General features: G+C 32.6%; 1 protein-coding gene and 2 long non-coding RNA genes across 3 annotated transcripts; 1 reads left to right on the top strand and 2 right to left on the bottom strand.

Moving 5' to 3' along the window:
• Positions 1-860: 860 nt before the first annotated feature.
• On the bottom strand, positions 861-1,422 carry LOC135144478 (uncharacterized). The gene is made up of 4 exons (XR_010283162.1): positions 1,282-1,422; positions 1,153-1,224; positions 1,016-1,101; positions 861-950 (listed from the first exon to the last, which is right to left on the bottom strand). It is a non-coding gene; the product is annotated as an uncharacterized LOC135144478 (long non-coding RNA).
• A 16,120-nt stretch (positions 1,423-17,542) lies between these two features.
• Positions 17,543-18,640, top strand: LOC135144472 (small ribosomal subunit protein eS1-like). Its single transcript, XM_064076508.1, has 4 exons — positions 17,543-17,620; positions 17,811-17,914; positions 17,969-18,550; positions 18,603-18,640. Exons 1-4 carry the CDS (start codon positions 17,568-17,570, stop codon positions 18,638-18,640), a joined length of 777 nt encoding a protein of 258 aa, XP_063932578.1. The 5' UTR covers positions 17,543-17,567.
• Positions 18,641-19,491: 851 nt separating this feature from the next.
• LOC135144479 (uncharacterized) lies at positions 19,492-20,595 on the bottom strand. The gene is made up of 3 exons (XR_010283163.1): positions 20,486-20,595; positions 20,384-20,435; positions 19,492-20,073 (listed from the first exon to the last, which is right to left on the bottom strand). It is a non-coding gene; the product is annotated as an uncharacterized LOC135144479 (long non-coding RNA).

The following is a 20,595-nucleotide window of genomic DNA, read 5'->3' as shown; positions in this document are numbered from 1 at the left end:
ACCAAATCCGGAAGTTGAATTTACGTTTCTCACGAGTGTGCAGAAATAACTACCATACTTAAAGTTATATTTGAAAATTTAAGTAACTGTGAAGGATCCCACTTTAAATATCAGGTCCTAAAGTTACTTACTTTATACCCTTCACGGCCCGCTTACTACAATACGAATCAGCAGCCTTTTATACTACACGTCATATGCCGTTCTTTAGAACATGCTAAATTTCTTTTGATACTATCCAGTGGTGCTGGATACCGACAATTGGGCCTCACTTGAACTAATAAAGTGATTTTGGTTAATATCAGTATTGAAGTACAAATTTCCAATTAGTTTACTGTCAAAAAATTATTAAAATTATATATTTTTTAAACATCTTTATCATAATTATAAACACCTATTATTTCATAGTATTTAACTTAACCTTTACTGCTGCGTTTTTTTAATAAATTTACTGAGGCGAATTTTTATTAATTAAATAATTTTTTTTTTAGGTAATTAGAGACATGGTCGCAACAGATACCCCTTTAATATATAACGGAAATAAACAAGTATCAGACGATTGTGCGAGAATACTTTGCGAAACAGTCAACGAAAAACTATCGCACAACTTTCGAAAAATAAATTAACTCTTTAAAGCCTTTCAAAAGGGTTCTATTTTTAACGAAAAAATAACTTTTTACCCTATAAATTCTTGAATTAAAATAGGGTTTCCTGAACAACTCTTCTTAATATAAGGGGGCTAATTACTATAAGTACGGAGCAAAAAATTATAATACATTTTACATTTTTAAAGTAAACTGGTTAAAAAAAAAATTATAAATACATTAAGTAATTTAAATTAAAAGCTGGTCTTTATTAAACTTAAACAATGAAAGGTTTAGGCTGGGATAGTGGCAGGATTTTGAACAACTATGATAACTGAATCTCCTCGAAGAAACATTTTACTAATATGTCTATTTGTTAAATAAAAAAATATATCTATAAAAGGAAGCGCCAAAGAGAAATTAAAAAAAAATACCTATACTTATTAACAGGCCTCCCCTGCCGTTGACCTTTAGATTTCTTAGGCGTTTCAGTCCAAATTTCCTGAACATTTTCCAGGACCTTTATATAAATTATATAAGGGAAAGATCATAGCACTACATATATACTAACCATATTACAATGACGATCAAAAGCTCTGACTCTAGCCAGGAGTTTTTTATTATTTCTACAGTTAATTAAAACCTTCATAAAAATTATTAAGTCTACTACAAACTAAGTCTTAGAAAGCAAAGCCTTAACTTGAGAATTTGTCTTAACAGCCGAAGTTAATATCGAAAAAGGTCCAGTCTGAAACTCCTGTTCCTCAAGCTTCGCCAATTCTTCTGCAGTTAATTCCGCTTTATTTACTTCACGGCTCATATTGGATAATCCTGCACAAATTGGTGGAGTGGCAGGCGTAAGAAATTAACTGACACTTGAATCTTTAGTAACAATCCTTAAAAAGTTCACGTGTCAGGGGCTTGAGGTCTGCTTCCTGGTCAAGCATAGCACAAATAAAATAGTATTTATTTACAGCTTATTAAAATAAAAAGTGCAATCAGGTATTATGTTCTAGGCTTTACTTGAATTGGAGTCTGATAGTTATATTTACTTTCATGTTTATGTTTAAGATTGTAAGTCACCTATTTTACAATTAACCTAGATTAAGTTGAGAGTTACTTGTTATGACTATGGATACATTGATGTAAGAGACCCCGCTGCCCAGTCTTATAAATGTAGTAAAAGTCAAATTATAATAACTTTCACCTTGGATAACTTTATTCTCTATTGCTGTTACCTTTTTAGCTATTTTTAACGATTGTACCATTCGTGCGTTAATTTTTTTTAAGATAGGAATAGCATAGCAGTGAATAGTTCTCTTTTACTTTAAGGCACCGCTTACTTTCTTTTCCTACATTATATTGCTATTTAAGTTATTTATGTATATTTAGACACAGTTAACAGAAATAATGATATATGGTTTATACTAACTTGTCCTCTTTAGCTACTAAGATATATGCTATAGTTCTTGAAACGCTTCAAGCTAAATTTTATTCGGGGTCACCAAGCAATTAGAAAAATAAATTGTGCTTAGGCTAGCTTTATTAAGACTGAATACTACGAAAAAGCTTAACGTTGTGTGAAAATTATTATATTAATGTAGGCACAATTTATTATCTATACGTTAATTTAATATTTACATTATAAACGCTTTTTCAATTTTTAATTTACCCCCTACATTAAAGTGGAATCTCCTTACTTTAAGGTAAAAGGGAAAAGCTTAGCTAATAATCATGGGAGTGAACAGTATAATTAATTTTAAAAAAGTTTCAAGCTATTACTTTTGTAAAAAATGTTTATGCTTGATGTGAAGGGGTAAATCAGTAAAAGCATTTGGACTATAATATAAAAATTTTAATAAATTAACCCCACCAACCAATCATATTTTAAGTTTTAAATTTTGCTATTGACATACTATTTGACACATAAACATAAGGATGACATAGTGATTGCTTAAACTAGGAATTTTGCATTTTTATTTCTTTTGTAAAATATAGTATAGAAAGATTAAGGGTAACAAAAGGGAAACCTGTTTTCCTCCTTATTGTCTTTCCTTTTATTTTTCTATTGTCTTTTTCGCTTGCCTCCTTATTAGACCGTTCCTATCTTGGCCTTTATACACGTCTTTTTATATCTTTTAATTATTAATAAAATATGTACTTATTGTTCTATAAGCATATATTTTAACAGTATAGTTTAGGGCCGGGTTTTACATGGGCTTTTATAAGTTATTTAATTATAGCTTGATTACTAGTATGGTTAGAACTTATATGTATGCACAATTCTATGCTTGTGAAATACAGTAGGAAACAAATACAATATAGACACAAAATAATAGAAGACAATTTAACTATTTAAAGTTATAAAAAGTTAACTAGAGTGACCTGCAAACTCACGAACTAATTATAAATTTAATGCACCGTTCTAAGACTAAACAGTTGTACCTTTTACTTTTAAAAATCTGCACCAACTCTGCTAGAATGCTATGATACATTTTTAAGGTTATTTAATTTAAAAAATGTATGATTATTGCACTAGCGCACCACATATATAAACATTTACACTTAATAGAAAATCGACCATTTTCTTTCGTATATCGCGCTTCTCTGCTTTTTTGTTGTTCTGTCTGACAGCAGGGTTTAGTAATTGATTAAAACTCAATCCAAAACCAAACAAATAAACTAAACTTAATTAGTGATCTAAAGGGTTACTATTAACCCGAATCATTATTTATTAAAGCACATAATTGTTGGGGTATTTAAACCTTTAAACCCTTTAAAATTAATTGTTAACAAATTTATATAAATATATATATAGAGAGAGTAATATATATATATACAGGTGTGACTAAAACAAAAAAAGCACAAAAAAATTAACACGACTACCGGTTTATTTTTCGTGAACCTTATATACTAACAACTAAACAATGAAATAATTAATAATAATCATAAAATTGCAAAAAAAAAAAAATGGTAATTTGCGTTAAAACTTATGAACTGGGTTCCTTTCCTCCCCAATAATGCCAAGAGAAAAACAGTAGTCTTCACTGTTAGTTGCAACATACAAAAATTAAAAGAAGAAATTCTATGTCAAGATTATTATTAATTAATTAGAATATTTTTTCCGCATCTCGTTACCTTTTTCTTATTCTGATAATTTATGTTGTGCTATTATCGTAAATTCAGTTAAAAAAGTTAGACTCTACAGGAGTCTACGTATAGTTGTATAACATGTCATGTTTTTAAAATAATAAGTGGACAAAGAAGAAGCGATTCTTATTTATTAAAAAATTAAAATATTAGTAATTCCTCAAGAAATATCTAAACTTGTAATGAAAACAACCAAAAAATGGCTAAAACATGTCATAAAACAATTATACGCTTTTAACAGTGACTTAATTTTTTTTTAATTTTTTGAGTAATTATTGTTGTAATTAAATATTTTTTGACGACAAATAATAATAGTGAATTTTAAATTTATGCTCTAGTTATTTTATATATAATTTTAAGTATTAAAATGTCCACTGCAACTACTTATAATGTCATATACAAGCTGTAATATAGAACACTGTTATAAAGTTTAGTCAGTATTTTCAATATTAACAGATTTTATTTTAAATAAGACCTATAAGGATATACTAGACATACATGTAAAATAGTACATGAATATTGTTACATTGGAAAGGGAGGATGTTTTCGATCTGTACATTAATCTTTGATAAAAGGATATAATTATTTTCATATACATAAAATCGAGCTGATATTTTTTTTTTGATTAATTTTTATTCAATTTGGTTTACTGTAATTTTATACAGATAATAGACAAGTTTTTTTATTGTTTGAAATTTTTAACTTATTTAATTTACTTTCGGATCATTTTTTAATTTAATAAAATTTGTGTTTTTGTTATGTATTATTGCGTTAAAATGTTTTTTTGGTTTTTATTTCTTTAATATAATCGCGTATATTATAATGTCTGTTTTTGTAAATTAAGTAGGGATTTTCTTTGCTTTTGTACAGACAGTAAAAATGTCGGTTGTATTACCCCCGGGCTTTATCTCACATTTTTTTCTTAGTAGCTCTTGTTTTACATGATAAAAACTTCCACTTGTCAGTTTTTATTAAAGGAGGCTACTTGTCTTCATTGTCGTTATAATAATCCTCTGACCAACTTTTTGCAATTTTTTAATCGTCTGTTTATATATAATTTTGCTTAACGTCAATTATTACACCACGAGATAATTTCAAATACCACTTTTATCTATTAGCTTGCTACTATAATACCCCCCATTGCGGTAAGATAGTCATAGTTACCAGCCCAAAATGGATCAGTATAGCACTCGATGAATTTGTCTAAATTAACGGGGCCAATTTTAAATCTAATGTTTTAATAGAGTAGCCCAATACTTTTTATTGTTTTACTTTGCTTATAAGCATAAAAACGGCGCGCTCATATAAATATTACTAGTACTATTTATATAAGCGCGCCGCCCAAGTAAGGTGGCAAGCCTATGCAATGCCAGGTCTAGTATTGTCGGCCATGCTTTTTTACGGCCAATATGTTGGTAATTTCAGTGTTCAACGCTGAAGGTAGAAGTTTCTGTATATTTTTATGGTGTCTGTTCTATAAAACTTTGCCTGTATAATTTTTTTCTTAAAATTCTTATTATTTTTTGTTCGGATTGTTAAAGGTTAAATTCAAAATTTTTTGTACCATGATAATTGTATTTCTTTCGTATGTTGTTTAAAAAGGATATATGATCACCGTCTAAATAACTGTCTTCCAGAATGCTAGTGTTTAATTCATTTTAATGTAAAACTGTCCTCTCTAAATTTTGTAATCTTGTTCGAAGGGGTTAATTTTGTCCTTTGTTGTTTTAAAAATTTGAAAATTATCATCTTCTGTATGTGCCTTTTGTGTGGAATGACGAGGTGTATTTATGCGTTTAACTGTGTTAGTTCTGCATTTTTATTCACTTATCAGTGTATATGTTCGGCGTTTAGGTCGTAAGTGTTTAGTTGTCTGTATTATTGCACTTGAATGTTTAAAATTTCCTATAAGCTTTTAGGCTCTTCCAATAACACACAGGCCCTCTAGACATTAAGCTCCCAGCAAACTATCCCGTAGACAGTTAATATCAATACTTCGTTCCTCCCTACACACTGAAAAGATGCCACAAAAACGAAAGATTGAAATCGTGTTTTTACTAAATTAAAATGAGTATACATACACAATTTTAAAATAAACTTGATAGATTAAAGCTACCAGTTAAAATTAATATAAATGCAAAGAGCATACTTTCAGGTTCATGGAATCTACCCTTTTTTAAAAATTTTTATTACTGCGCACTGTAATTGGATCATATAAGCAACATTGTACTTCTGTGTTCATCGTGTAATGCAGTAATTGTTGTTGTTAGCTGTAGACTTAAAAACGTAGTTTCCTTTAATAATAAATTATTTTTAATGCAAGAGATTTCCCTAGATCTGATTTGCATGTATAGTAAGTATTAAAACTCTCATCAGTGGAGCAGGTAGATTAAGACGGCTTTAACTTCGCAAGTCGATCATCAACCTTTTTTTATATTTATTATCGTATATTAAATCTTGCAGCCACTTAGTTTATAAGTTTCTATTCTTCGAAATTCTAAGTGGTATATGTAGTTAGTGATAAACGGTTATGGTGTTATGTGACCGCACTTCTATATTCTAACAAAAATTTAGTTATACATCGTGTCATATAAGAGATGGTATCTTGAGTAGAAACAGCTAAGAAGTGTTTCAGCATATTCTTTTTTAAAAAATCCCATTCATGAAATCACTCCCTTTGTCCGTCCTAACTTCTATTGAGGCCTTGGTGTCTCTTAAGTATTTAGATTTCCATGTAGTGGGATTATTCTTGCAATTAGTTAGTTTTTTTTTTCTTATTTTGTGTTTTTTTTGGTAAAAGTAATTATATTATTAAAGTGTGCACCAGTCAATGTGGCATCCCATTTGAGTATGTTCAAGAATATTAGTTTACTTGTACCCTTTCTTTTATTTTGCTTCGTGCGTAGTTGCATAGCAAGAGGCTGAGGGCAAGGTTACATACGCAATCTCTCAAGAAATATGAAGGTTTTAAAATCACATACCTTAACAAAAGGTTGTGTTAATTTATTTAAATTGTTTAATTTGTATCAATATAAAGAAAGGGATCAAATTATTGTCTCGCATTTGAAAATTTTTTTTCCCGTTCTGTATCTTTGTTAAATTACAGCTTTATTTGGTATATTTTAATTCTGTAATATTTGTGTTTTTATGATTGTCTTTCCCTCGTGTTTATTAGTTTCTATTCGTTTCATGATCTTTTTTTATTATATAAATTTATTGGTACTTTATTATTGTCTATTCCTTGATGTATAGTATTCGTGGTGTTGTTGACTATCTGACAATACTTGATTTAAACATATTTGGTGTGATAAATTGTATTTTGTTGTTAGGTGTCCCTTGTTACAATCTATTAAAGACCAGGAAAGAGTGCCACGTCGGTGGGAAGCCAACTTACGGCCTCGAGTTTTGCGTCAATGCTCTCAACCTTTAGGCTACGACGACAACTCAATCTTGATACAATGGATTTATATATTATTGTTACATGTATACACATTGGATTTAAATAAGTAAACGCTAACTAAAAATTTTACAATTATTTGGCTAATGACTGACCATTAAAATTATACATAAGTGTGCCGAAAAAGAAACTTGAACTAAAAAGCTGCTGCACATGGTTTACCACACTAACTTCAGTCCTTATAGACGGTCTAATAAAACTTCGAGGGATTGTGGCCATTCCTCGTTTAATTCATTTTATTAAAGCGTAGAAACGCTTACGTATAGAAGTCATAGTACAAAAGCCTAGGTTTGAATCTAGTAAAACCAACTTAAAGTTCTTCATTTTGAACAAAATAACCTTCCTACATTAACCAAACTAATCCTCCAGAAATCGAGTAGTAGTAATGAACATAGTCGTCTAGTCTTAAGTACACAAGATAGTGTAATAGCAAAGGAGCTTTGATTTCGTTCACAGTATAACCTAAACTTAAGTTCTATTTTAAATAAGTGCCAAAGTCTTCAGGGTGAAACAACTGTTAATTTAAAGAGGTATTAAGCAAATATGATAATGTTATTGTTTGCGCTTCTTTAACTAAGATTTCAATTTAAAGGCTTATAGGTTAATCTCCTCCCCCCTGCTGTATACAAAAAAAATTATGTATACATATATAATTCAGTTTGGTAAAGCCACGAAGTATGTGGGGCGGCAAAGTAAAATTTACTGGGCTAAGGACCCCATTCACTGGTATAAATAGTTAAACATACAAGCGTCCAATATGTAAAACACGCCGGTTGATTTTTAATTCAAGCAAGCATAAATCCGTGGTGGTACTTAAAATAAACTTACTAAAAAATAGCCAGCGGTCAATATATATCTTTATATAAACTCTTCTTGGGAGGTAACAAGAGCTGCTATGTCCCTGGATCACAATCTATAGTAAAATCAGAATCTTATAAAACCGATTCCAGTTAGTTGGTAATAAGGAATTTTTCCGAACTGTGGTGCCATGCCTATTTTTTTCGCTAATTAAAATCTCTATCGCTTTAGAGGTGCATTTTTGCATATATATTCGTTGGAAGTCATTTCACCCCTATTTTTTAGTTGATTAATTAAAAGAATCCATGTCTTTTATCAAATATGTTCTACTTCTATAAAATAAGCTTATCGCTCTGTTTTTGATTCTCGTAATACAAAGGACAGACTTCACTTTCCATTGATCTTCAAATTCTTATCCTGTTCCAGTTTGTAAATAAGGTTTGGTGTCTCAAGAGTAGGAAAAGGGATGATGTTAACGGGTCACCATGCAAGAAATCTCACACAAGAAGAGCGTAATACTATAAAATTTTAAGGAAGTTAATTTTGGTAAATGGGTTATAAGGCGTAAGTTAGCAGAGCAAAGAAAATTGTGACCAATTTTTAAAATTATAAAGGAAAACAGCTGCAGGAATTATAAAAGAACTAGATCCTTTGTTTTGATTACCAGAGACAAGAAGCGGTCCTGAGAGTGCACAAAACCCTAAGATTTCTTTTGCAAAAGAACGTTTCTTAGGTTGATATATAAATAGCTATAATGTTAACTGAGTCTAGTTGAGAGGGGTTATCGATTTATATATTATAAAATTGACAAATTTTAAGATAAAGAAAATTTTTAAGGGGCCAGAATAGTTTGGATTTACGGTGTAGCTTTCGTTTTGCTCAAGTTTGGAGAAGGCAAAGCCAGTCCTGGACATGGCCTTACACAGTCCGAGCAAAGTTTACGATACCTTTAAGAGTGCACCAATCACTTCTCATACTTTCACAAGTAGGCAAAAATAAAAAGGCTGTTTACTGCGCCGCTTGCAGACGTTTCTAAGACAGGATCTTCTGCCTAGTTCTTACGCTTTGTAAAGCGAACAATATATGACTGTAGCTTTATGAAAACTTCGGGAGGCGTTTTCAAAACATCAAGAAAGTCGATCGCTTTTAGAGTAAATGAGCGCATAACGTCCCCGACTTCAGCTCTGAGTGGTGGTGTCGGCACCGCACAGTCGCCTGTATCCGCTGAGCACAGCGTGCATGCTATACGGATCACATTACATTGGCGCGCGCGTATTGTCCACTAAACCGACGAAACGACCCCTATGCCTTGACGAAGAATTCTTCATTAATATTGCAGCATTTGTACAACGCTATTATAATAACTCTAGCTAGCTGTTGTTTTCAATGGGGCCCGCGGTTAATGCTAAGAAAAGAAAGGTATTTTCAGACAAACCAAAAAAAGCAAATTACGCCATTGGAACCTTTCAATCAGTATATTCAACTAAAAGTGACAACAAACTGTTGCGAAGACAACAAGGCGCATATGTTGTGACAAAGGCCAAAGCCAAGATAGAGGTGCTTTACTCGCTGATGTGTGTGTCTTCCATCCGCCCTGACCTGTAGTTCCGTTGCGTTGGCATTTAATGTGCCGTCGACTATGGCAGCACTGCTTGTGTGACAAAGACGTTGCTGAGGCTGATGACCTCGCGCTGAATTTGTATGCTACGGCATGTGTTTGCGCATCGCACTGAATACAAAAACTTAGTTAAGTGTTCCACCGTCGTGACGTGACATAAGCGCTTTTGTTTAAAACCATAAAGGAAATAAGGTTGAAGACACAGTGCAGTGGTTACATGTATTTTTGGTCTACCTATATATGTACTCAGTATTACTAATAAAATAAACAGTTTGCGCATCTTTAAATTAATAATAATAATTAAAAGTATGAATATGAATAATAGACTATATCGCTCAACTTTATAGTGGAATTCCTACTGTTGGACCTTAACCTGGACCTTAACTGATGCTTAGAGCTAAGGTCTTAGCAGGTTTATAATAACCAGAATTTGCAATTTATATGAATTCCAGTTTCGGTGGTTGGCAAAGAAAAGTTTTTTAAAGTGAAACCAAATAATTGTAGGTATTTTTTATAGAAACCCCACCACTTATTCTCCGTTATTCTATACTTAATTCGATATATAAATGCAAGTTAGAAAATAAAAAAAATTAGAAAAAATCTTAAATTTTATTAAATTTTTACTTGGATTCATTATTGAGCAAGCTTTTCTATCACTCATAAATATTGTGTAGTGTTAACGTAAGGTTGAAAGTGACCTTTTCATCTATCGGGCAGCCTTTATCGTGAATTAAATGAACGCTTTTAAGGTTAGTATTGACAGATATTAATGGTCTTTAAAAATGAATAAAAATTCTTAAAGAAATTTAACTTTCAGAAAGGTATTATACTATATTAAATGCAAAGAGTGACTTCTTTCATAAAATATGACCAAAGTTTGTTCATTTTTAAATAAAATAGACTTTTTCTCTCTTTCCACTAGTAGTTGCTATAGAAACTCTCTTAGATACACCTTTAGAGCGAGTCCATAGTTAAAAAAATATGGAAATAGCTAAGTTAATTAAAAATAAATTCTTAAGCTTAGCTTAAGTGAGGCTGATAGGAATGAACAGAGTGCCACACTGCGACGCATATGTACTGAGAAGTGAAAGGCGAATTGAGGGTTTTTGTTAGTAAAGTATATGAAAAGCTAATTCCGGCTAAATTACTACGGCTCAAGATATTTTTTTCGTAAATCCTTTTGCGGTCAAGCATAATAGCGTAGTACTGTCTCGCTGTTATAATAGTCTACTTTTCTTTGCCTTTTTATTAGTTTTTAATATCAACAGTCGTACCTTAATTTCCGCTACATCTGGTGCAACGGCTGGCGTAATAGGGCTGAAAAATCTCAAAGGATCCCTTTTCTTTGTTTTTACTTCCTTTCTTTCTGCTTTTCTACTACTTTTTAAAGCTAAAGGTATTTAATTTTTGAATAATAAATCACAATTTAAAAAGAAACTTAATAAAGAAGCGAATACTTACTTGTCTTAATTCTTTAAGTTTTTTCAGTATACCTTTGTCTTTTATTAATATAGATGGTCTTTTAAAACTTTAATATTCGTCTCTTAAGCGGTTATCACTGATGGTATAATTTAAGTAAAACCTACTCTTTACTTTTCGAGAGCCCTCGAATTAGCTACATATGGGGTCCTGGATAACCTATTGACTTATGTACTAGTATGGACATAAGTAACCCCTCAACTTATTAAGATAAAGCTTAAAAGGTAGCAAAAGAATTTTTTTTCTATTCATTTTGTGTTTGCTTCAAAATTTTTTAAAAAACGTGATGCTCTGAATATATCTTCAGATTTTAAAATCTTTTTGGCTCAAACTTTTATGTGACGTAGATATTTTTTAGCGCTCCTTGAGAACTTGGGAGACTTTTATAGTTTAATTGCCCTTTTGTAGCTATTGTAGCCCTTTTTAATTCCAGCTAATTAATATTAATGTTAGCGAGGAGGCTTTAATTTAACTTTTAGAATTCTTTTAAACTCTATTATAGCTGTTTTTAAAACCAACATAAACTTTGTTACCATTTCTCTTCATATATGTTTTGTACCACTATAAGTGCAGTTTATTAAAAAAAGCCATTCTTGATGATTATGCTTCGAAAACTTTTCCTTGTTAACTTTAAAGTATAAATTTATACATACATCACATAATAGCGGCTATTGAGGAACAAAATTCAGTAAACTTGTGACATAACAAATTCTCTGCCTGCTTATAAGTTAAATACGAAACATTGAGTATTAACTCACTATTTAAAAGTATTGAAAGCAAAATAATTACGCTAGTAACTACAGATGATAACTAGATTATAAAAAAATGAATTTCAAAGCGCTTTCCTTATAATTAACAAGTAATTTTTTATAGACTAGTATACGGTGTATGCCACGTTTACTAAAATATTGAAAGCCCAGCTCGCTGTAAAACTTATTGACTACTGCCTCGCGGAGCTTAAATTGTTGTCTTTTATAAGGTTTCTTTGCTACAAACAAGTGAGCTCTTGTTATCAAAAATTAAAAAAATTCCCATCCTCTCATAACCAAATTAAGAGTTTTACTCCCTAATTAAATCTACTTTAGGTTAAAAGTTATCTCAATGCAGGCAAAATAAAAAATGTTTAAGTAGCAATTTCCTACTTTTCCAAGAGATACTGAGAGAATATAGGAATTTCTTTAAAATAACGCAAATTTGCACTTCCTAAAAAAAAAACTTTTCATAATTGTTAAGGTGCTTGTATATAATTAGCACGTTGGCGCATAAAGAGACTCTTTTCAGTCAGCTGTCTGCGGGGGGGGGGCTACTTCTATGGAACCCTGCTAAGCAGGGGACGTTGCCTCCCACGATAAGCTTGTCCTACTTTATCGTTCAGCGCACTCAGAGTTTCGTCAAACTGAAACACCGCAAAAGAATGAACAGACTCGCTGTATTTTGCAATGTACAAGCTTTTTTTAATTAAGCTAATGATTAGCTCGAGCGGTGGATTAAATAGGAAGCTAACATACCTTTCCCATCTTAATGCAGTCCTGCTTAGTTAGGTAAGCAGCCAGCAAGGTCAAAAGAATTTGCTGGTGAGGCGGTTGGCTCTGAAAGAAATAAATAGCTAAATTTTTTAAAACCACGATTAGACCTTTTTGGTTCATGAGTTGCGATATTGGCAAGTTAAAAATTATAATTACTTTGACTGCGGATTAGAATGGAAAAAATATATAATTAAATTAGGAGAAAACGTGGTCCACCGTAGAATGAATGGGCTCTAAAATATTTTAAGCGAATAATAAAATCCAATAAATAACTATTACTACGGCTGAAGGTTTAAAGAAATTAAACAACTTTAGAATTTAATGATTAAATAAAAGAAGGGTAAATCTTACGCTAAACCATTGTTTTCGTAGTCCTCTTTTGCTCTTTCAATGGCTTGTCTAAAAAATTTGGGATGCAATGTGCATGTCTAGGTGAAATACTTGTGGAACATGAACATAGAGGGGTTTTTGTAGCTTTGTGAAAGAATGCAGTAGTTATATCGGCTAATTATTTAGGAATATTACGGATGTTGGATATTTCAGGTAAAAGCCAAAAAAAAAGTAATAGAGCAGGGACAGGAGAAAAGTTTCTTGATTATACACTCTAGGGGTTTACTATAATATTCTCATGGCTGTAGCTTACACATTATTTTTTTTAACCTTCTATGATGGTTAACCTTTTCATTAAAGAGTTTGTCAGCCATTTTAATTACCTCGAAACCGTCAAGCTTCAGTAATGAGCTGGTTCATCAAATACTGCGAAATTTCTATTTAATTCCTTCTGTGGAGATCATCGCACCCGTAAAGGTTAGTTAGTGGTATTTAATTTTTAGAAAAATTATCAGTAAATTCTTGTATTGGTCTGTTTAAGGTCTTATTTTTTTATGTTAGTATTTTGTTGGTAGCTTATCTTTGTTTTTTGGCTTAAATGAACACCTTAGAGTACAGTAGGACGTCAGATTTTTTCTGATCTTTGCTTAAACTCTTTTAGTGTTAGTTCAAATGGTATACCCGTCCTGAAATTAATTTAGCGAATCAGGTATGTCATAAGGTGCCATTTCCATAGGTTTTTTGGTTTTTTTTTTTTTTAAATTTGTTTATACTATTAGCTGAAAATTGATCAATTACATATTAATACTTCTTTAATCGTTGTTTTTTCATTCTAATCTATATTTCTTTCAGGTAGGGTAAAGGTAAGGTGGCAGAGCGTTGTGTTGTACGTATATGTCACCTTTTGGCAGTTAAATAGGAATATAAGGGTATATACTTGACATATCTAGATCGAAATCGTTAACCGGTTTATATGTTAAGATTTCAAAATTCATAGTAGCTAAGAACTTTTGGTGGTTTCACAGATTAAATCCTCTGGTAGTCGCACCTCTTATTTAGACATTAATAGTTCCAATAGGCCCTCCCAGACCCCTTGAGTTTTAAATTTTTACTTTTATATTAAATAAAAAAAATACTGTGAACACTGCGTCACGTAAAGCTCTACTGCAGTGTTTAAAAGGTAGTTCAGATTTTTTTAAAACACAGTACGTTGTATCGAATACTTCTTTTGCTTAACGTATGACGGAGAAAAGAAGAGGTCCGATAATTTTTTCATCTCATAGAGGGTGAATATTTATAACTTCAGGGGAAGAAATACAAAATGTACAAGTTGTGGGATAGATGTAGAAACACGTGCTAGCACATGAAAAAAAAGTGGACAGAGGTGGTATAATAAACTATGTTATATGCACCACGTGGAATGATTACGTGATTTATCAAAGTTAACTCCAACAACATATACTAAAGTGGATCCTTTAGCACTGTGGATAGTCGTAAACCTTATTGTTAAGAATCCTGGCATAGCCTACTGTTTACGAATTCGCTTCTTTATCGTTGCGTACTTTCTCGAGGAGGGCAGTAGGTATGACTCTGCTAATAAGTTTGTTGTGTTGCTTAGTCTAGCGAATTATAAGTTGTTTAATTTCTTCTTTATTCTTCGCAGATAGTATTCCAACATATTCTGGCTGCCTAACAACATTTGGTTGTGAGTTTCACTCCTTTCACTTACTTTCTGCCCATGCATTTTACTCTTTAAGCAGAGCTCGCAACTCTCATCATTAAAAAATTGTATGCTAAAAGAATCTATTGAGGCTTTGAGAGCCAATGTGTTCAAATCTGAAATGTTTAAACGGGTCTGGGAGGTGCGGAAAAAACAGAGCCCCCCCCCCCTCAATACACGCACACACGCGCGCACACCTTTATTTTAATACCTCCACCTATTGTAATTTGTGATTTTAGATTATTGTTACTTTGTTCTCTTAAATTAAATCACAATTTTGTTTTTTTAGTTGTTCGATCGAAATTTTGAAGTTTTCCAGCTTCACGTGCTCGTGCAACGTGTCATTGCTTACTGTCATTAGTCGCAGAAACTTATTTTATTGCGTACGCATATTATATTCGTCGACAGTTTATTGTACGGTCAAGAAACAAATGCGTAGAGACCATTAGAAGGCGCAAGCGCACTTTAGTTAATTGCGCAGATACATTATTCTTATTGCGTGCAGAAGCGGGTAGATCGCGTGGGTCGCAAGCTTCGACCTTAGCCGCGTTGCTGCCAAGTTAGTCGTGTTATTCGGCCTGGGAATTCCATAGGATCTTCATACTCTAAAGGGTAGCGCAGTGCATCTTAAAATAAGAACTGCTATGTTTTCTTCTACAAGGAAAGTTTCTTCCCACTGCCGACACCAGTTGGCAAGTGTTTCTAAATAACGTTATAGGTATGTCGCCGTAATATTGAGGGACTAAGGACGCGTAAACTGCGGTGTCATCGGCGTAAGTGGGTCGCGGGCGTGGGGGGGTTTTTAGAGGAAGGAATTTTTTGCATGTCGAGTGCGAAGAGCAGGGAGGAGAGCAATGAGACTTGCGGAACATTAGATGTTGGTAGGAGGCCCATTCTCACTGGAAGGCCCGCCCATATGGAAACGACGATAAAAGCTTTCAGAGTCCAACGGGGTACACCGCGTATACTTTTATAGGAAGTCGTGCCCTACGCGGACAAAGGCTTTTCCAATGTTTGAGATTCAAGTTGTCCAATCAACAAAGCCAAAAAAAAAGGTTGTTGTGTAGTCGAGTTCCTTTATCGAAATTCATATGACATTCCGGTAGCACTACTTTTGTTTCTACAACCCTCGTTCGGCGGAGTAAAAACATCCTACACAGTTTTGCCAGCTGCTGAACTTAGGCTAATGGGGCGATAGCTGCGAGGACCTAGTGATGCACGCAGAGTTTCATAATTCCAATGACGAGGAGGGTGAGAACAAGAGGAACGGAATTATGTTATTATAGGTAACCAAACCATTTATATAAATCCTTAAAATAGATTAAAAAAGCAATTTCATTTTTTTTATGTTTGTTAAAATTAAATTCAAAATTCTTTGGTTAAACATATTTAATTCGGTTTCATTTAGAAGATATGTCGAGGTCGATAATTACCATTTGTCATAATAATATTTTATTAATTTAACTCCTTCCTAAAAATGGTTTAGAGACTGTTAAGTTTATGATGTCGATAATTGGTTTACATTTAGATTATTAATTCTGTGCTGTACTTCTATTTTACGTATATGTGTTTTTATTTAAAAGAATCTTGGGTAGCAGCACAACTATCGCCACATTGCAGAAATTGCAAAACAGAAAAGGTGAATAATCGCTATAGGCGGCACTTTCTCAAATTTCATTAGTTATGCCATTGGGGTCAATTACCTTCTGACGCGTAAATGCAGTGGGACTTCATCAGCTGTGCTCGGTTTAAAAAGTCCGTCGCCAACGGTTGAAGGTTCATGAGCTCTTGCCTTCACCCCAATAGGTAGCTCAGGTTAGAGGTTCGCATTGAGCTGTAGTGGCTGGCGGAGATTGCCAACTTATCCTCTTCGCTTTCAATCACTATTACACCGTGGTTAAGTGGCGGAGCTGGTATGGTAGGGGTTTTCTATTCGTTGTTACAGAAGGTAAAGGGTGCCAACCATGGAACGCTTCTCTCTGTCCCCCAAATTTATAGCAACTTACCATATACGGCACCCGTTGTCAAGGGGCCAGGAGAGCGCAGCAGAATTTTGTTACCATAGGTCTGGCGACTTCGACGATGAGTAACTCGTTGTAGCGTCAACGTATATGGCGACAGGCATGTAAGGTTTGGCTGGCAAGGGCACGTTGCCCTCATAGGTTCCGAATAGTGGAGGCGAGAGGAGAAATTCCTACTGTCAGCGATCGCAGAGGTGATTATGACTTTAGCATGTTGTAAAGGCAGCAGGTCTATATTTTAAAACTTAGTCGACGGTTTTCTCAAATGTTAATTTTCACAGGTTACGTATGCAGCCATTGAAAACCAAAAAAAAAAGAGTCGCTTCTGTGGAAATCGACCCAAAACCTAAAGTAGACACGGTATGATTGGCTTTACGCATCTAATCTGCTGACTTTTACAGGTCTTAAATCCGGAAAACTGATTTATAATAATAAAAAATAATGTAATAGGGTATAGAAGATGTTTTAGGCTATATGATTTTAAATTTAGCAAGTTAAAAGTTTATATCATAAGTAAAAATCTCCTTGGGAGTACCACACCTACCACTAGAAAACCATAAAATAAAAAAAGAACATTTTGCCCTCGTGAATACAGTAAAAAAAATATTCCCATTGTTTTTTAATTTAAAATTTTTACTTAACTTATCTTAAGTTTTGCTTTTCACATATAAGCTCTATATAGTCAACAGTTATGGAAGTTATTCACACAAAAGGCTTATATTATATTAACTCTCTTTTGCAAATTTAGTTTAGTGGGCCACTAATATAATAATTAAGCGACATGGGGGTTTAGTACTTAACATGTGTGTTCATTAGGTATAAGGTATGCTTCAAAAACTGGTTTTAAGGTTTGAGTTGTTTTAAGTCTTTTCTTCTCCTTCTGCGTTATGGTCGTTGGGAAAAATAAAAAGTTAGGGAAAAAGGGAAAAGGAAAAAAGACGTAATGCGATTATTTAACTTTTTACCTTATTTTCCCAATTATCTACATTATTTTGAATTTTACTTTCTTCAGAATTGTATTAACCCCTCAAATTCTAAGATTTTTGACCTTTTTTTTTACTTTACCTTTTAAATTTGTATAGCTTTTTAACAATCTTTATAATATTGAGTAAAATTTTACACACATCTAGGTTTGATCCGTTTCTCCACAAAGAGTGGTATAATATTAGGGCGCCCACTCTTTTTTCTAACAGATTTGTGGGTAAAACACTCGTAACAAAATCTCAAGGAAAACGTATTCTTTTTATTGTTTTTTTTTTTGTTTTTAATATAATATGTTTATTGGAAGGTATTGCCTCTGATGATCTTAAAGGACGTGTTTACGAAGTTTGTCTTGCAGACTTACAGAATAATGAGGACTTATCTTATAGAAAAATTAAGCTGATCTGCGAGGAAGTTCAAGGAAGTACTTGTCTTCTTAACTATCATGGAATGAACTTAACTACAGACAAGCTTCGCTCACTTGTTAAAAAATGGCAGACTTTGATAGAAGCCCACGTTGATGTAAAGACTACCGACAACTATTATCTGAGGATGTTTTGCATTGGGTTCACCAAGAAGGCTAAGGATCAGCAAAAAAAGACCTCTTACGCTCAAACCTCTCAAGTTCGGGCTATTCGGAAAATTATGATGGAGCAAATGGCTAAAGAGGCGACTATCACCGATTTTAAGGAACTATGGAATAAGTTGATCACTGGTGATATTTGTGGCGATATAACCAAGCTGGCGCAAGGGATTTATCCTCTAAAAGACGTTTATATAAGAAAAGTTAAAGTTTTAAAGAAACCAAAGTATGACGCGGGCAGATTTTTTGATTTGCACGGGGAAACTACTTCATCTATTTTTAAGGGTAAGAAGGTTTCACGTCCAGGTTACAATTTATTTATTTTTTCTGATTTTTTAGTTATTATAATAACTTGTAGGAAAATTTGTTGAACCTGTGCCCAGTGATTCCATATAACTTCAATTTTCATTTCGAATAAATTGATGTTTAAGTGTTAAATGCAAAGTCTTCGATTTTTTAATTGATCTTTTGTTTTCAATTTTGTTCTAGTTGACATTCTTTTAATAGCCGGTTATTGTATTGAGCAACGAGTTAAAAGTCAAGGGGCTTAGAATATCATTTAACTAATAAATTAATCAGAGACCCTTAGTTAAAGCCTCAAGTGTAAGAATACTGGCATAAATAATGGCTAGTTAAATTCTTGTTTTCAAAACACTACCCCAAATACTATAAATATTTAGTGTATTGGAGAAGGTGCCAAAAAGCTATGCATTTGCCATGTTGGCTGCAAGGTGTAACCTAACACGGTGGTATGTAAAATTGGTAATATACAAAATGAGCGAACAATATTATAATAGCACTTACTATGTTCTGCCGCCTTAAAATAAAAGCAAATTTCAAACGTAAAGAAAGAGCGAGTCAACATAACTTAGTGAGTTTAATAGCCAGAACAAATTAATTTTGTTATAATTTACCCTTTTTCACCAGCAGTTTTAAGCATTAGCGTATTAAAAAAATTGGTTACGAAAGAATTAACTTAATTTTCAGCAATAAATATACTGCGTATATTTACTAGAGTTAAAACTAAGTGCTTCAGAAGTTTAAATAAAACAGGTGCAAAACCTTTAAATTTATTAAGGGCTTAACTTATATCAGAAAGGAAAGAATGCTTATCAAAACCAGTGAAAAACTATAACTGCTTTTTAATATCTTTTTATATTAGAGCAAAAGAAAAGTTAAAAAAAGAAAGTGGAAATCAAGTCTCTCTTTAGACATTTTATAATGCCCACATTGTTATTTAGAATAAAGTTCAGCTTGGATCGCACTATGATCCTTTCCATGTAGGGCAGCCATGGAGGCCTCCGAAGTGCCGAAAATTTCATAACTTATGAAATATGTAATTTTATTATTTCCCGGGCTATCTTTTTTTACCTCTTTTTCTACAGAGTGCACTTTATGGTCGTACGCATAAGTCTTCAGGCGCAAGCAAAACAGCGTATATTTATTTAAAACGGGGCCACATACCGGTCCACCGATAAATGCATACGTAAATATACGAATATGATTCTTAGAAGCTATTAAGACAAATTTGGGTTGGAATAAAGTTGGATCAATATTGTGCTTTAATGCAAGCTTAAGTACAATATCTAAAAATGGAGTAACGCTAATATTTTTAGAATACGCTCTATTTGAGTTTCTTTTTCTGGTGTTTCTAAACCGGATAAATATTTGTAAAGAGCTTCTTCGTTGCTCTTTAGAAGTTACTGGATTCAAAGTGGGGGGAGCTTTGGTCATTATAAACAAGCTCTTTCCCGTTATGTACCTATTAAGATCCCTATCCGCTTCTTCCTGGCTTGGATAATCAGAAAAACTTAGCTCAGAGGTCTCACCTAAAGTTAAAATAATTAAATTAGTTTCAGCTTTTTGAGGTTTTTTTACTCTTTCATTTATATAAAGGAAAGCACACTTTTCTAGATCACGTAATTCGCTGATTTGAAGCAATTTCTCAACTGTAATCGTAACTTATAAATATATTAAAAAAATATGTTTTTATCGTAGACGTTAAAAACGATGGAATCTAAATTCTTTTATATATATAAAAAATGCTATAATTATACTTTACGAATAAACGAAAATATTAAATCTTACGTGATATCATGTCATCTACTTTAAAATACTTATATAATAGTTATAACTTACTAGCTATAGGATGAAAGGGGTTACGTCTTCTACGTAAAAAAGTATAAAGCCGCTGATATTGTCAAGGTTAAGCAAAGTAGTTTCAAAATAAAAAAGAAAAACCTTTTTGAAAAGCAAGGAAGTGAAAGCGATTAAAATCCCCGTAATAATCAAGCCTATTTAGATATCCTTGACGATCGTGAAGCAACTCATTACTTGTTCATTTTCTCTAC

Source organism: Zophobas morio, unplaced genomic scaffold (genome assembly GCF_036711695.1).
Source record: "Zophobas morio isolate AGI-343-1 ecotype UQ-CSIRO unplaced genomic scaffold, CSIRO_AGI_Zmor_V1 ptg000101l, whole genome shotgun sequence".
Taxonomy (NCBI): domain Eukaryota; kingdom Metazoa; phylum Arthropoda; class Insecta; order Coleoptera; family Tenebrionidae; genus Zophobas; species Zophobas morio.
The sequence above is the reverse complement of the archived record's forward strand: the minus strand, read 5'-3'. Positions and strand labels throughout refer to the sequence as shown.

What these genes read in the sequence shown, in the direction of transcription:
- LOC135144472 (XM_064076508.1), top strand. Translation starts at nt 17,568, where the DNA reads ATGGTCGTTGGGAAAAATAAAAAGTTAGGGAAAAAGGGAAAAGGAAAA. An exon ending in AACAAAATCTCAAGGAAAAC is followed by an intron (nt 17,915 to 17,968) that starts GTATTCTTTTTA and finishes GTTTATTGGAAG; the next exon opens with GTATTGCCTCTGATGATCTT. An exon ending in TAAGAAGGTTTCACGTCCAG is followed by an intron (nt 18,551 to 18,602) that starts GTTACAATTTAT and finishes AATAACTTGTAG; the next exon opens with GAAAATTTGTTGAACCTGTG.